This window comes from Triticum aestivum, chromosome 1B, assembly GCF_018294505.1.
Source record: "Triticum aestivum cultivar Chinese Spring chromosome 1B, IWGSC CS RefSeq v2.1, whole genome shotgun sequence".
In the NCBI taxonomy this organism is placed as follows: domain Eukaryota; kingdom Viridiplantae; phylum Streptophyta; class Magnoliopsida; order Poales; family Poaceae; genus Triticum; species Triticum aestivum.
In genome coordinates, this window is record NC_057795.1 from 144,917,173 (window position 1) to 144,933,914 (window position 16,742).

The 16,742-nt window shown below is 45.8% G+C and overlaps 1 protein-coding gene across 2 annotated transcripts; it reads left to right on the plus strand.

Annotated features, from left to right (window-relative positions):
- Positions 1-858: 858 nt before the first annotated feature.
- LOC123112664 (anaphase-promoting complex subunit 7) lies at positions 859-12,697 on the plus strand. Of its 2 annotated transcripts, XM_044533725.1 has the most exons (18): positions 859-1,088; positions 1,418-1,486; positions 1,636-1,686; positions 1,831-1,968; positions 2,071-2,133; positions 2,330-2,445; positions 8,120-8,204; positions 8,752-8,811; positions 9,477-9,522; positions 9,850-9,923; positions 10,183-10,233; positions 10,306-10,506; positions 10,591-10,635; positions 10,873-10,966; positions 11,039-11,184; positions 11,286-11,515; positions 12,143-12,203; positions 12,310-12,697. In XM_044533725.1, the coding sequence occupies exons 1-18, from the start codon at positions 1,020-1,022 to the stop codon at positions 12,394-12,396; spliced, it is 1,686 nt and encodes a 561-aa protein (XP_044389660.1). In that variant the 5' UTR covers positions 859-1,019; the 3' UTR covers positions 12,397-12,697. The 2 variants fall into 2 exon arrangements, with proteins under 2 accessions (XP_044389660.1, XP_044389666.1); XM_044533731.1 differs by lacking the exon at positions 8,752-8,811.
- Positions 12,698-16,742: the final 4,045 nt, after the last annotated feature.

Sequence of the window (16,742 nt, forward strand, 5' to 3'; positions counted from 1 at the left end):
GGGCACATGCACGAAGACTTCCTGGCTGTCATCAATAAGGTCAAGCCGGCTCAGGTAGGGGAGCGTCGACAGGGACGTGTCGACAGCTCGTTCTGATGGCGGTAGTGGTCGTTCGGTGGTCTTGAAATCTTTATGTAATTTTTTATTATGTTTGAGTTGCTACATACATTCGGTGAACTTTGACAATAGATATGAATCATTTTTGTAAAAAGAAAAAAAGACCCACCTATAATTCAAACACGTATTTATTGGACATGTCCTCGGTAAAAAAGAAAAAGAGTTGGCATATGAGGTTAGGAGAGCTAAGGCCAATCACACACACGATAATTAAACGTGGCGGGGGCTCGTTTAAAGGAGAACCGCCCAAGTCATCCTCTCCTGTTAAGAGGCGGGTTACGGCTGGAAGTGTTCCCCACAGCACACACAACAATGCCGAATCAACATTGTATAACCCAGATGACATTGTCCGACATATTATTTAGCTCTCTCTAGAGAGCTTAATTGAGGGAAAGATCGGTCTGTGATTTTGAAATCAGAGAACGCGATAATTTCGTGGTGGGTTATGCGTGTGCGGCCCCCGACAGCCCCAAACCATAGAGATGCCAACTCTTTAGCCCTCCGAAGCTGGAGTCATAGGCGCGCACCACCACGCCCGGCCGATGCATGCGACGAGCGGCACGTATATATGCCGGTGATGTCGGCGCTCGGTTAGCGGTCTGGTACTATTCAAACGAAGCGACTATACTCGCGCTAGATTTTCTCCAAACGGAAAATATTGCTCGCCAGTCGCTACTCCCGTGAAATTTCGAAGCGGGCCCAACTGGGCCGCACAAGCCCGCGTGGAGCCCATTCCGAACCCTCTTCTTCTACTCTCCCTCTCGTTTCTCCGGTGTACTGAGCAGTGAGGGAAAGGCAGTGACGTTTCTCCAATCAAACCGAGCAGCGAAATCCCAATTCAAAATTCCACCGGCAAACCCTCGCGGACAGCTCGCCGCGCCGGATCGGACCGCCTGCGGGAGATGGAGGCGGCGCGGGATTCGATGGCGGCCCTCCTCGACGCCGGCATCTTCGACTCCGCCCAGACGCTCGTACGTAACCCCTGCGCCTCCCCCCCATTCCAAATCTCTAGGGTTTTGCCCCGGATCAACTGCTCCGTTTCATGCGGCGCGCGTGCGCGGGCTGCTCGTTGGTGGCTACGTAGTTCAGTAGTTGAGCTAGGAAGTGAGCTGGCCTGCTGGCCTAGGAATTGAAGAAACCAATCCTGCGTCCCAAAAGGTTAAAGGTTGCGAGAGAAAAAGGGGGCCTATTCTTACACAATGTCGCAGAGATCAAAATCTGGCCTAGGACTGTTTCTCGTTAGATTTTCCTTCTGTGCAGAGGTTTTCAGGTAGCAATAATAATTTTTCATGACTTGCAGGGATGCTTTCTTGTGTCTTCTGGTGGTGCAAGTAATGAGGCCAGCATACCCATGAAGGCAGAAAGCTTGGTAAGTTGCCCTGTTTAGCTCGGCAGGGGAAGTTGATGCTAGCTCAGTCCTACTCTTACACAATGTTGCACTGCTGAATGCCCATTTCTATTGCCTAGATAGTGCATTTTTCACGTCTCGTGCCTGAAATGTTGCGTGCTGTATCGCAGGTCCTGCACGGTGATGCGTTGTATGGGGGGAAAGAATTTCGGAGGGCATTGGTAATATTGCCGAGAAACCATGGTTTAGAAATTTAGAATGCAACGGGGAACTTTATTGTGTCGGAAAGCTGAACATACATGTGACAGTCCGGTGCTTACTATTGAAATTTAAGTTTCTTATTTTCCGCTTTTTGATCATTATAGAATGCCTACAAGCAAGCTGTGCAATGTAGCAAAAGTATCCCCAGACAAGCAACAAGTACTGCCAGAATCTCAGTTTCCACTACCGGCCGGTCACCTTCTCCAAGTTCTTCAAATGTTATGCCATTCAATGAAAATGAGGTGTGAACAGCTCAGTAGACCATTCTGGTGTTTCTTGCATTGGTATTTTATTCTATACAACCCTAGCAAATAACTCAGTGCAATTTTGCTCCACTGTTGTAGGTGAAGTCTAAAATAGCTATTTGCCATTCTGCTTTACATGAGTATCGTGAAGCACTCCAAGAGGTTTGGGCTTTTCTTTCTTTGTGATTCTGTGTTAATGTTTGCTAAATTTAGCAAACATTTTTTATGCTCATAAGTGTTGGTCGATATTTGAAAATACGAAACCTTTAAATATATGTAGGATGGTTTGGATCTAGATGTGTTTTGTTCTTTTGACAATGACAAATGATGCAGTGTTTGATCTACATGTTTTCTGCAGATGGAAGGGATTCCTTCTAAAATGAGAAATCTAAAAATGAATCTGATGTTAGGCAAGCTTTATCGAATATCCAGAAATAATCGTGTGGCTGCCATATGTTATAAAGAGTGTTTGAGGTACAACATACCAAATGATTTGTTTTCTACGACCCTGAATTCTGCAACTTAATAGTCCCTCTGATGCATAATATAAGCTGCTTTAGAGGTTCTGTCAGTCAAATGTTTTTTTCGGCTTGACCATCATTATACAAAATATTACCAAAATGTTCAATATAGTATTGATATTACTAGATTTCTCATGATTTTTTATAACATGTAATTGTTAGATGTGTATAGTTCATTGTGTACATCCCCATTGTATAAGGGACTTTTCTGCACTTTGCCACACCTGTATATGTACTGGCCTTTGGCCCTCAGTAAAGAGATAGTTGCTATTCATCCAACATGGTATCAGATGTTAGGTTCCTCTCGCACGCTGCAACTCCGTGCTAGATCTTCTCCCCCGATTCGCTCCGGCCTGCTCTCTGCCCGATTCCGGCCCTCCTGACCCGAGCTCTGCCTGGCCTTCTCGTTCAGCCTGGTCCGGCTCATCGCGGGCTCCGCCTGGTTCTCCTCGCCGCGGCTCCACCGGGGCTTGCTCGTCCCGTGCCTGGCCTCCCGGTCCACGCCCGTTCCTCCTCGCCCACCCCTCGCTCCGGATCCACCCGGGCCTCGGTCGCCCCGCGTTCGGTCGGGATCGGGATCCGCCCCGGCCTCGATCTGCTTCCTCTGCGGGCTGCGGGGGGGCGTTGACCTCTCCTCGGTCGGGATCGGGATCCGCCCCGGCCTTGATCTGCTTCCTCTGCGGGCTGCGGGGGGCGTTGACCTCTCCTCGAGCGCTGTTGCCTCCCGAGCCGGTCGTGTGCCTTGCGCGCTGCTGCCTCTCGAGACGGTCGTGAGCCAAGAGCGCTGCTGCCTCCTGAGCCGGTCGTGCGCGGGGCTTCTCTTACATCTAGTTCGGGCCCCTCGCTCCGGCCTCTGTTCGGGTGTTCTTTGTCCAAAAAAAAGGAGGCAGAAACAACACAAAGGGATACCTCAGTATGTCATCCTCGGGCTATGTGGCTGTTCCTCGCTGCTCGGTGATCTTTGATGGCACCAACTATGCTGAGTTCGCCGGTTTCATGCGTATTCATATGCGCGGTCTTCTGCTGTGGGGTGTTCTCTCTGGCGAGGTACACTGTCCGCCGTGCCCTGTTGCTCCGGTGGTGCCTGTTCCGCCAGTACCGCCGATGCTTGCTGCTGATGCTTCTCAGGCTGATCGGGATGCAGCCAAGGCTCTTGATGCTGCTGCAGTTGATGCCTATGATCAGCAGGTATCTGCTTATTCTGATGCGCTTTTTGTCTGCCGGGATGATCTGTTTGCTTACACTCAGTGGTGCAATGATGATGCTCGAGCTGCTGCTGTTCTCACTGCCAGTGTCCTCCCTCAGTTTGCTTCCGAGTTCATGGCCCTTGGCACTGTTGCAGCGATGTGGTCATATCTTTGTCAGCGCTATCAGCCCTCTGGCGATGCTTTATACCTCTCTGTGGTGCGTCAGGAGCATGCTCTTCAGCAGGGTGACTCGTCTGTTGATGAGTTCTATTCTCAGTGCTCTGCCATCTGGCGTTAGCTTGACTCACTGCGGACAGTTGTTTGTGGCACTTGCCGTTGCTGTCAGACTACGCGGTCTGACTTGGAGTTTCAGAGGGTTCATGAGTTCTTATCTTGTCTCCGCTCTGAGTTTGAGCCCAGGCGTGCTCACTTGCTTGCTCGTGGTCGTGTTCCTATCTCGGAGGTGCTTGCCGAGCTTCGTGCTGAGGAGACACGCCTTCGCTCTGCTGGGTTGCTTCTGGTTCCGTCAGTGTTGGCTGCCCGGGCTCCTGTGTCGTCTGCTCGCCTCACTGCTCCGCCGCTCCTGCCTACTCCAGGGGGGTGAGCCGTCCTTCTTATGCTGAGAAGGGCATGTCGCGCCGTGACACCGTCTGTGGTTACTGCTCCCGGCAAGGTCACCCAGAGTCTGACTGTCGTCAAAAGAAACGAGACCAGAGGCGCTCCTCCTCCAGTGGACCTCCTGTGTCTTCCTCGACTCCGTCACTCACTGACCAGGACATTGTTCGCCTCAAGCGTCTCCTTGCTTCCTCAGGCTCCTCGTCAACTGGCTCTGCTGCTGCTGTGACTGCATCCTCCTTCTCACCATCACAGGCATCTACACAGTCAGGTACATCTTCGTGGGTTCTGGATTCTGGAGCCTCTTTTCATATGTCTTCTGATTCTTCCGTACTGTCTTCTCTCCGACCTCTTGATTTGCCTGTCAATGTTCTTACTGCTGATGGCACATCTCTTCCTGTTGCTAGTCGTGGTATTCTTTCCACTCCATCTTTTTCTGTTCCGAGTGTTTCACATGTTCCTCGCCTTACCATGAATCTTTTTTTCGCTGCCCAACTTATTGATTTTGGTTGTTGTGTCATTCTTGATACCGACTCTTGCTCCATTCAGGATCGTCGCACCAAGGCTTTGGTTGGTGCTGGCCCCAGGCGCCGTGAGTCAGAGGGCCTTTGGGAGGTTGATTGGCTTTGTGTTCCTTCCGCTGCCACCACTCATGCCAGCTCTCATGCTCTTGCCGCCTCTTTGCCCGTGTCCTTCCAGCAGTGGCATCATCGCCTCGGTCACATCTGTGGCTCTCGCTTGTCTTCCTTAGTTCGTCAGGGCCTCTTAGGGTCTGTATCTGGAGATGTCTCCTTACATTGTAATGGCTGCAGACTTGGCAAACAGACTCAGTTACCTTATCCTACTAGTGAGTCTGTATCTCAGCGTCCGTTTGACTTAGTTCATTCTGATGTCTGGGGTCCTGCTCCCTTTGATTCGAAAGGTGGTCATCGCTACTATGTTTTGTTTATTGATGATTTCTCTCGCTACACTTGGCTCTACTTTATGAAATCTCGTAGCGAAGTTTTCCCTATATACAAACATTTTGCTGCCATGGTTCACACCCAATTTGCCACGCCCATTCGCACTTTTCGTGCTGACTCTGCTGGAGAGTATATCTCTCAGCTGTTGCGTGGTTTTCTCGCGGAACAGGGTACTCTTGCCCAGTTCTCCTGTCCGGGTGCTCATGCTCAGAATGGTGTTGCCGAGCGAAAGCATCGTCATTTGCTTGAGACGGCTCGTGCGCTGATGATTGCTGCTTCCCTTCCACCCCATTTTTGGGCTGAGGCTGTTTTCGCATCCACCTATCTCATCAACATTCAACCATCGGCTGCTCTGCAGGGTGCCATTCCTATGGAGTGTCTCACCGGTCGCTCTCCTGACTACTCAGCTCTTCGAATGTTTGAATGCGTCTGCTACGTTCTTCTTGCCCCCCGCGAACGGACCAAACTGACTGCTCAGTCGGTCGAGTGTGTTTTCCTTGGCTACAGTGATGTGCACAAGGGCTATCGGTGTTGGGATCCAGTGGGTCGTCGCTTGCGCATCTCGCGTGATGTGACTTTTGACGAGTCTCGCTCTTACTACCCACGTTCTTCTTCCTCCAGCTTCTCTGTGGACGACTCTTTCCTTCTTCTCCCCGATACACCCTGTTATGTGCCTCCTGTGTCATCTCTTCCTCCGGCACCTCTCCTTCCTTCTCATTCACCTCTGACCCCGTCTTCTCCCTCCTCCTCCTCCACTTCTCCCCCATCCTCTCCAGTTCGTCGCCCTCTCTCACCGTTTTCTCTCCACTATACTCGCCGTTCTCGTACTGAGGACGTTGCCTCTGACAAGCCTTCCACCTCTGGTGCACCTCCTCTCACACCCCCTCCGGTTCATAACCTTCGTGCTCGGCCTCGCCCTCCGCCTGATCGCTACTCCCCTGATCGGTACGGTCTCTCTGCTTTGACTGAGCCCACTTCCTATCGCACTGCCATGACTCAGCCTGAATGGCAGCTTGCGATGGCCAAGGAGCTTGCTGCCCTTGAGCGCTCTGGCACATGGGATCTCGTTCCCCTCCCTTCCGGTGTCCGTCCCATCAACTGCAAGTGGGTCTACAAGCTTAAGACTCGCTTCGATGGTTCTCTTGAGCGCTACAAAGCTCGTCTTGTGGCCCGTGGATTTCAGCAGGAGCAGGGGCGCGATTATGATGAGACTTTCGCTCCTGTGGCCCACATGACTACTGTCCGCACTCTTCTTGCTGTGGCTTCTGTTCGTCAGTGGTCTATCTCTCAACTTGATGTTCAGAACGCTTTTCTCAATGGCGAGTTGCGTGAGGAGGTTTATATGCAGCCACCACAGGGGTACTATGCTCCTAATGGTATGGTCTGTCGACTTCGCCGCTCTCTATATGGTCTCAAACAGGCCCCTCGCGCCTGGTTTGAGCGCTTCGCATCTGTGGTGACCACGGCTGGTTTCTTGCCCAGTGACCATGATCCCGCGCTGTTTATTCACACGTCTCCTCGTGGTCGGACTCTTCTCCTTCTCTATGTTGATGACATGATCATCACTGGTGACGACATTGATTACATCGCCTTTGTTAAGGCCCGCCTTCACGAGCAATTCCTTACGACTGATCTTGGTCCTCTTCGCTATTTTCTTGGGATTGAGATCTCCTCGACCCCTGATGGCTTCTACATCTCCCAAGAAAAATACATTCAGGATCTTCTTGCCCGCGCCGCCCTTGGTGATGAGCGCACTGTTGTGACTCCTATGGAGCTCAACGTTCAGCTTCGTGCCTCTGATGGTGACCCTCTTCCTAATCCCACTCGCTATCGTCACCTCGTTGGCAGCCTTGTCTATCTGGCTGTTACGCGCCCTGACATCTCCTATCCTGTCCACATCCTCAGTCAGTTTGTTTCAGCCCCCACCTCTGTCCACTATAGTCACCTCCTCCGTGTTCTACGATATCTTCGTGGCACGATCTCTCAGCGCCTTTTCTTTCCTCGCTCCAGCTCTCTTGCGCTCCAGGCCTACTCTGATGCTACCTGGGCTAGTGATCCCTCTGATCGACGCTCGCTGTCTGCTTACTGTGTCTTTCTTGGTGGCTCTCTTATTGCCTGGAAGACAAAGAAGCAGACTGCAGTTTCTCGCTCGAGTATAGATGCTGAGTTGCGAGCCATGGCTATGTTGACCGCTGAGGTGATTTGGTTACGGTGGTTACTTGAGGATTTTGGTGTGTCTGCTACTACCTCAACTCCTCTCCTGTCCGACAGTACCGGTGCTATCAGTATTGCGCGTGACCCGGTGAAGCATGAGCTCACCAAGCACATCGGTGTGGATGCCCACTTTGTGCGTGCTGCTGTGCAGGATCAGACTCTCGCTCTTCACTATGTGCCCTCTGAGTTACAGTTGGCTGACTTCTTCACGAAGGCACAGACTCGAGCGCAGCATGGGTTTTTCCTCTCCAAACTCAGTGTTGTTGATCCACCATGAGTTTGAGGGGGGGTGTTAGATGTGTATAGTTCATTGTGTACATCCCATTGTATAAGGGGCTTTTCTGCACTTTGCCACACCTGTATATGTACTGGCCTTTGGCCCTCAGTAAAGAGATAGTTGCTATTCATCCAACAGTAATTACTGAATTACATCTGTTGTAACAACATGTTTTTTAATCATTTATGGTCAAAGTGTTACTTTGATGACTGTGTCATTGTCCTAAACTAATGATATTATGAATCAGAGAGAGTAGGTCATAGGCATAAGTTGATAGTGATATTTCCTGTTCTATCGCATTGCCTCATATGGTTATTCCTTCATGATGTAATTTGACAAGTTGTTTTCGACATCTTTATGCTTTTCCGCTAGGCAATGCCCTTATGTATTTGAGGCTATTGCAGCTTTGGCTGAAATGGGGCTTTCTTCAAAGGAGTTCTCTTTACTATTTGCACAAGTAAGTGTCCATTTCTTTGGCTTAAGATCTCAAAAGGAAGCACGGTCTCTCTAGATGAATAGTTTAATTTTAGTGAGAACAGATAAATATCCATAATACTAGTTTTCTGTATGCTGATTGATTGTCAAATTTCCTAAATACGATGTCTTCTTCTCTAATCATGTTTTATTGTTCAATGTCTCGATCTAAACAGTATCACCTTGATAAATTTCCCACATCTTTGTTTTAGCGTGTGGAGTACGCAGTAAGTTGTATTCTATTTATGGGTTGCTCAATGATATCTCTGAATTGCGTACACTTCCACTATTTACCTTCACATAGTTGAACATAGTTACGGAACCATCATTGCACCAAAGTGTACCCCCTTTTGGTGCATATCTTCTGTACATATATAACAGTTGATGTATATAAATCTTTGAGCTGTGAGCACTGCATATACTAACTATGCAGAAATAAGGAACATCCAATTGCCCAGTGTAAAATTTATTTTCGAATCATTATTTGCTGAAATTTAGAAATCTGGAATGATTATTATATTCGTCTGTAGGCACCAAATAGAGGAGGCAAGTCACCAGGTGATTTTTTGGATGCACAACGTTGGTGGAATGTACGTGAAATATGCTGCACTCCTGTTGCATATAGGCAGGCTGCTGATGTTTCCAGGGGATTTCATACATATTTGAAACATTACCATTTGAGGCATGTCACATTGCCACCAATAGTAATGAAAGTAATATATTGAAATGAATTTATGTTGGCAGCAGATAAGCTTGCATGGCATACAGCGTTTAATCTTGTATACCCTAAGTTACAAAATAGGTGATTGCTATCCTATGTTAGATCTCCTTGGCACATTGATGATTGAAAGCCAAAGCAGCACTACGCAGTCTACATGCTAAACTTTACTAAATTGGAACACACCTTTGGCCTTCTTTCGACTCTGAAGAATTTGCCACAACTGCCACAACAATGTACACCTGCACTTCTGTTACTTTCTTTACCACCATTAATGCAAACTGATTTGGTGTGATTAAATGGGAAATGTAAGGATACATCATTAATGCAAACTGATTAGGTGGAATTTTTACAATTTACCAAATGATCCACATTATTCTTTCCGCAGCTAAAGTGTATTTCTTATTGCAGTGATTGTTTGTTACTGGTTCCTCAGAAACTGTGTTTCTCTTTCAGCAAATATTTGATCATACATCTTGTTCTTGTTATGGGTTGGCTCAAATAATTAATTTACTTCAATTATTGTTTTCTTAATAGCGTTATGTAGAGGCCCAGTGTTGCATTGCTTCACATGATTATAAAGGTATTGCAATGAACTTTTTCCAGATTTCATTTGATGATTCTAGCATAAGATGTGCTTAGTTGATTTTTATTGAACTGATCAAGGAATTATTTCGTATGGCTGCAAAGGATATTGAGTACTGTTAAATGATTCGTTGTTAATAACATATCACCATGTAGCTCCATCCTGTGTCTTAATTTGGTACTGGACTCTGGTACTATAGATAGCTTGTTAATCAACCTTTCAAAACTTCAGTTTCAGTAATCTGTTGGGCATAATTTGCAGTTTTCAAAACTTCAGGTTCTTCATCATGATAAATAAGCTTACTGTTTTTTTTACCTTTTCTAGGTGGCCTGGATATATACCTGGAACTAATGCAACGATTTCCCAATAATGTGCACATCTTGCTGGAAATTGCGAAGGTTTATCTCTTTCTTCAAGTTTCCCATTGTTGCGCTTCTGTATATGTTGTATATTGAAGTAGAACCATCAAGTTATTCTCTCTCATGTAATGCCTCTTTGTTATGTATGTCTTGATTTCTGTAAGTTTGATGCTCCTATGTTCCTCAGTTATGTAAAGAATTTCTGAAGTCATAGTTCATCATCACATTTTGTTTTTTTGTGTGAATTTAATTATCTTTATTCATTGTCTATCCTGATTTTTCTGCTTCTTATTTCTAGGTTGAAACCATCATAGGCAAGAATGAAGAAGCAATCATGAATTTTGAGAAGGTGAAGGAACAAGTTAGGCTTCGAGTTCCTTGTAAGGAAATATACGTCTCTAAAACGGTTGGTGCTTTGCAGGCTCGGTTAATTGATCCAAACATCATGACATATATGGATGAGTATGCAATCCTCCTAAAATTAAAATCGGACTACACTAAGCTAAACAAACTGGTACATGATATGCTGCATATTGATCCTGCAAGACCAGAAACATGTATTGCTCTTGCAGCATTTTGGGAAAGAAAAGATGAAAGAAAAGCTTTGACATATGCTGAAAAGGTATGTACATTTTATAGATATAGTTATGTTTTGTGGAAGCGAACCTTCCATGTAATGTTCCTTACATTGTTTTACATTTTGCAGAGCCTTCGAGTTGATGATAGGCATATAACCGGCTATATTATGAAGGTAAGAAAACAGAACGTTATTGACCATACAACATAAATATGTTTTGGTACCAGTGTCCGCCTGCATTGTCATATTCTGGAAATGTTGCAATGAAGTATACAAGCATGTTGGGCGGGTTTACAACAAACCTGTTGCGATTGTTGGCTTATGCTTCATAATTCGTATATGGCTAGGATCCTATCTTTGTTTTTTGTTATATCCAGGTGGTGGGCTTACTGTTTGCTTATGTTCTTTAAGGGCAATCTGCATCTTTCATTGAATCGACCAGATTTGGCAGTAACAGACTTCAGGGGAGCTCAAGAACTAAGGGCTGATCTTCGCTCTTATCAAGGTTGTTACACATAGATACTTCTGGTTACTTATCCAAAACCTACAGGCAGCTTAATATGGATATTATTCTCAGGTTTGGTGCGTGCTTATCTAGCACTTTCCAAATGCAAAGATGCATTATTCACTGCACGTGAAGCAATGAAGGTTATGCATCAGTCTGCAAAAGCTCTCAAGCTAGTTGGTGATGTGCATGCTATCAGTTCCAGTGGGAGAGAGAAGGTAAAGCCAAACAGTTTTTTTCTTATGATTTCATTTTGTATACTTTTTTCTTGTGATTGTGCCCTATGGCAAGTAATTCATGTTGTTCAATTATTTTCCAGGCAAGAAAGTTCTATGAATCTGCTATTCGTCTCGAACCTGGATTTCTTGGAGCAGCATTGGCATTGGCTGATTTGCATGTTGCTGAAGGACGGAATAAGGAGGCAGTTTTGTTACTTGAAAGATATCTAAGACAATGGGCCGATGATTCTCTACATATCAAGTTGGCTCAAGTATTTGCAGCAACAAGTCTGCTTTCGGATGCACTCTCCCACTACCAATCTGCACTAAGGTATGCACACTTCCTCTTGAAGTGAAACTATGAAATAGCAGCCCTAAGTTGTAGGAAGGCTTCATGCTGAATCCTGTATTTCCCCACCCTCTCAAATACCATCTGTTTACAGTCCTGGGCATATCTCTTCCAAGAGCTTATTGTCTTTCCCCCTCACCAATGGGTCAATTGCTACCTCGAACAAGGCCAATTGGTGCCTGGAAGTTTGTAAGCGATTAAACTTGCTTGATTAAATGTAGGTAAATTCAGAGATTAGTATGTCCGGTTTTTTTTTTTTGGAATATCCTTCTTCTATCCTTTTAGAATATTTTGCCATGCCTAACAACTCCATTAATATCCATCCATCTTGCAATGGCAAGCTATCCAGTAAGTCAGCTATTCACGTAGGAGTATATTACTCTAATTGAGTTCCCACTAGCTGTTTGCGAGTGCATCTTAACCGATCTAGAGATAGAAACGTCACTCCTTGTAGGCTGCGGTGAAGTTCTATTAGGTGTCTACTGAATTGTGGGAGGCAACTGGCCTATTTTGGTTTCGAAAACCTTTGTTAACACTTCTCGACATGCCTATTGTTTTATGTTTTGTAGCCTTGCGTACTAGCTCATGGAAAAACCAACTTCCTTGCAGGATAAACCCACACAATGAAGCAGCCAAGAAAGGATTGGAGCGCTTGGAGAAGCAAATGAAGGTGCGATCTCCTAACATTCGGTGGCTCCTGTCATGTTTTGATTTCCCTCCTAGACTTGCTCCAGGGTAAGATAAGAAACATTGACTGCTCCGATTCCCCTGTGCAGGGAGTAGACCCGGATGCGCCTGAAGACGAGGACGAGAACGAAGCTGACGACGTCGATGGTGACCAGGATGACGCCGAGTTGCTTTAGGAACTGTGGACTCAAAACGGCGCCACATATCAGTATACTGGAGGTACCATGAATGCCCAAGCTGTCACTGACCGAAGGGGGGCTTGCTGTGCGGGGTGGGGGTTGGTGGTACTTGGTAAGGTGGCTGGCGTAACAACTTTGTGTCGATGGTTTGATTGCACGAGTGGGAATGTTGTGCCACTGCCACGGGGTTACTCTCATGTAACTGTGTAGGATAGGAGGTGACCTGTTGTTACGGAAGGAAACCCCGTGAGTGCTTTGTTAACACTGGGTTCCGAAAAGTAAATCATTCGAATGATCACTTAGCTACCCGACCCTATTTCATAGCTTTGGACATGGATTTTACAGCTCGATTTAACATGTCGTCCCACCTTTCTTCCATGCCTTCCTCAGCCAGAACGTGGACGTCGAATCATTTTAACAGAACCCTTATGATCCTGCTTCCCAAAGGCTCAGCCGCTAGATCCGCAAATGACTTTAGAACAATCTCGCTTCAGAACTGTTCCTCCAAGGCTGTGGCAAAAAATTCGATAGGACAAGCTAAAACCTCTAATCCAAGCTTCATAAACGGGAGATCTACTGCGAAAAACTTTAGCTACGTTGCTGTTCTTCTCAGTTGCTGTCACTCAAGGAAAGCTCGCACCATGGTCTTCAAGTTTAGTTTTCGAAAGGCTTTTGACTCGCTTGAGAACCTCTAATTCAACTGCTCTTTTAAAGGGGTTTCCCCACAAAATGGTGCTCCTGGATTAGGTCTCTATGCTTCAGAGGCAAAACCGCCATCCTCCTTAATTGTACGCCGGGAAACTGAAACAATTACAAAAATGACCTGCACTAGGGTGACCCTTTATCACCCTACCTTTTCATCCTAGTTGCAGACTTTTTACATCTCTTAATCCTCCTTGCCCATGCTGATGGTCTCCTTTCCTCCCACCATTCTTCAATAAGCACATGATACACTTATCCTCGCATATGCCTCCACTGTGGCAGCCGCCCATCTCAAATCCATTCTTGATGGTTCCACCATTGCCACATGCCTTAGCCTAAACTTCCACAAAACAACTTTCCTCCCCATCCATCTTTAGCCCTCTCTAGCCACTGACATCGCAAACATTTTCAGATGTGCACATCGTTCCCTCAAACTCCCCCCTCCGACTTCCAATCTACTCCCTCCGTAAACTAATACAAGAGCGTTTAGATCACTACTTTAGTATTCTAAACGCTCTTATATTAGTTTACGGAGGGAGTATTATGCAAAACTTGCGCTCCTCAAATATCTCATTGGTTGGGCGGTAAGCCTACTTTCCCGTTGTGCTAGGCTAACCCTACTCTCCTCCGTTCTTGACTGTCCCGTCACCTATGTCACGTCGGTTTTTGATCCTAATTTTTTAAAGGAACTAGATGTGATTTGAAGAGCTTTCTTTTGGATGCCGAGGAGACTTGCACGAGCGCAATGTCTTATTGCATGGAAAACTGTGTGCAAACCAAAAACATTGGATGATTCCCCGCGAATTGTCTTAGAAATTGCTTGCACTATATTTAAGCGAAATTTGATCATATGAACATGAATATTTGGGCTAATATTATCAGAACTAACACTGAAAATACAATTAAAAGTTTTGGGCACTATAAAATATTTATTAAATAAATAAACACAATATAATTAAAAGTTTTGGGCATTTTTGCATGCATGGTTGCATGTTGAGGTCGCATAATTGCATGTTGAAATAAATATGCTAGTGGGGATCACTTACTTAGGTATATATAGGATATATGATATGGTGGTCTAGGCATAACAAGTGAAGATTGCTTTCAAATCTCTTCAGTACCCCGACCTCCCTTGGATCAACTGCTCCAGGCTGATAAACATGCCAACTCTTCCTCTCTCTGAAAAACTGTATACACACAACTACCCCATCCAACAAATCTCTTTTGTGCTCACAAACAATGGTCTAACTATCCTATTCTAGACTGATATACTTGGATTACTAGCAAACGGCTCACCAATGCCCCCCCTTTTCCCACTCCACTTTTTTTGAGAAAACCTTTTCCCACTCCACTAAACTCACAATCAGTGGTGGAGCTACTGAAAGGCTACATGGGCCATGGCCCGCCCAGCTTTGTGGCATTTGCCTCTAATACAGTCAGCCCATAGACCTAGAAAAGTTAGCTAATAGCATTCTTTTGCATTGTGGCCTGCTAAATTGTTTGCTGCAAGCTCCACCGTTGCCCACCATCCTAGTCTCTCAGGTCATGCATGAGAGATTGCTATCTAACCTTCGGACTTACCAATGTTGGATCGGTCGGGCTTGGGGTTGTATTGTCTTTGTTGCAGGATTTTTTTTCCAAATGATGACAACAACAAAAGGTTCCTTGTTCTTGGTGCTCCTTTCTACTCAGACATGCCTACTCTTTGCTCACGCAGGAGAAAGATGATGACACACACACTGACCTGATTTGAAGTTGCAAGTTGCCAATCAAGGTCCAAATCTTTGGGTGACTGCTTTTCAAAGACCGCCTCAACTCCAAGTGCAACATCTTAAAAAAACAATTGTTTCGAACAACCACTACCCAAGATGCGAAGCACCTTGCAAGGATACTCTACACATGTTCATTCAGTGCCCCAGTGACGTGCTTTAGGACAAATTGCAGCTCATGACTCCCACCTCCATCGACCTTATCTCGGATGTCCCATCACCGGCTAGCCCCGACAGCGAGATTTGGTCGTCTATTGCCCTCTCGGTATTATGAAAAATCCGGGACTCCAAAAATGACTTCACTCTCTGGGCCTTGTCTTTGTGTCAATACTTCTCTTCGCGCTTTGCGCTTTCTAGTAAAACTTGCCTCATCGACACCTTTAAATAATGCATTCAGGTGGGCATTGTCCCCCAGTGATTGTTCAAAAATAAAAATAGTTGCCCTTGATTGTGAGATGATTCGTGATCTGTCCAAGCATTGTTCAATATGCGAGTGTTTTAGTAGAAGTTATGAAGTTTTCACAACCAAGTTTTTTTTTGAACACACGCCCGAGCGTATTTGATATTAGTTTAGGGTATGTCTAGGGCATATCTAGATGTGCAATAGTTATTGCACATCTAAGTGGCTCAATCAAGTATAAAAAAAAGGGAAAAAATACCCACACGAATCTCCATGCAAGATCAATGACATATGACTTTGATGTTCAATAGTTATGGCACAGATGTGCTGTAACAATACACACAAACAAATTTACCGACCAATCAATATACTGAAACTTTTTTTTGACAGAGGTAGTATTTGAAAAGTAACAGTTACCTAATCGAGCTTCGTAATCATACCAGGAGACAACCAATACACACCTGATACGATTAATAGTACGGATGAAAACGGAAATGAAATGAAGCAAACTGGGTGCTACCATAATTTTTTCCTTATTTTTTTAGGAAGTGAAAACAAATACAGAAACTTCGGAAACAAATGCAAAAATGAATATTACCGAAACAGATCATTAAGCGAATACGTCACGGACACGGAGACAAAAGCGGAGTTTTCACCGAAACAAAAGACCCCATTAACCATAGAAAAAACCCAAGAAAACCAACTAAGTTGTTCAATTGATAAGATGATTACAAAATATAAAGGTATATCATGGCTATATAATAGGACATATGGCATGCTCGACTAGGGATTAGGGATTCTACTTGTGTGCTTTTGTGCTCGATGTAGTAGCACTAGTAGAAAACAGGGCTTACGTTCGGACCAGACAAGCCCATTAGTCCCGGTTCAGTCATGAACCGGGACCCATGGGCCCATTGGTCCCGGTTCGTGAGACCAGGGGCCTGCCGGGCCTCGTGGGGGCATTGGTCCCGGTTCGTCTGACCCCTTTGGTCCCGATTGGTGGGATGAACCGGGACCAATGGGCCTCGCTCCTGGCCCACCACCATTGGTCCCGGTTGGTGGCTTGAATAGGGACCAAAGAGTGTCCTTTAGTCCCGGTTCAAGTCATCAACCGGGACCAAAGAGATGCCTATATATACCCCCTTGCGTAAGAGCAGAGCACACAACTTTGTTTTTTCTGGCCGGCGAGGGAAGAGGGATTTGTGGTGCTCTAGCTCACCTCCTATGCACACAAGGTGTTCGATGGAATGTCCGAGCCACACTACTTAAGCTTTCTCCTCTCCAAGCTCGACCTCCAAGCTCCATTTTCCTCAATATTTGTCTAGGTTTAGCGACCCGTTACGTCCTGTCCCCGTCTTCACCGCTGTCGATCGCCCGCGCCGATCTCATCGTCGGCACCACCGTGGCGAGCCTCTTGTTCTTATCTTCTTTCTGAAAGGAAAAAAAATTCTTACTTGTATGTTTAGATAGAT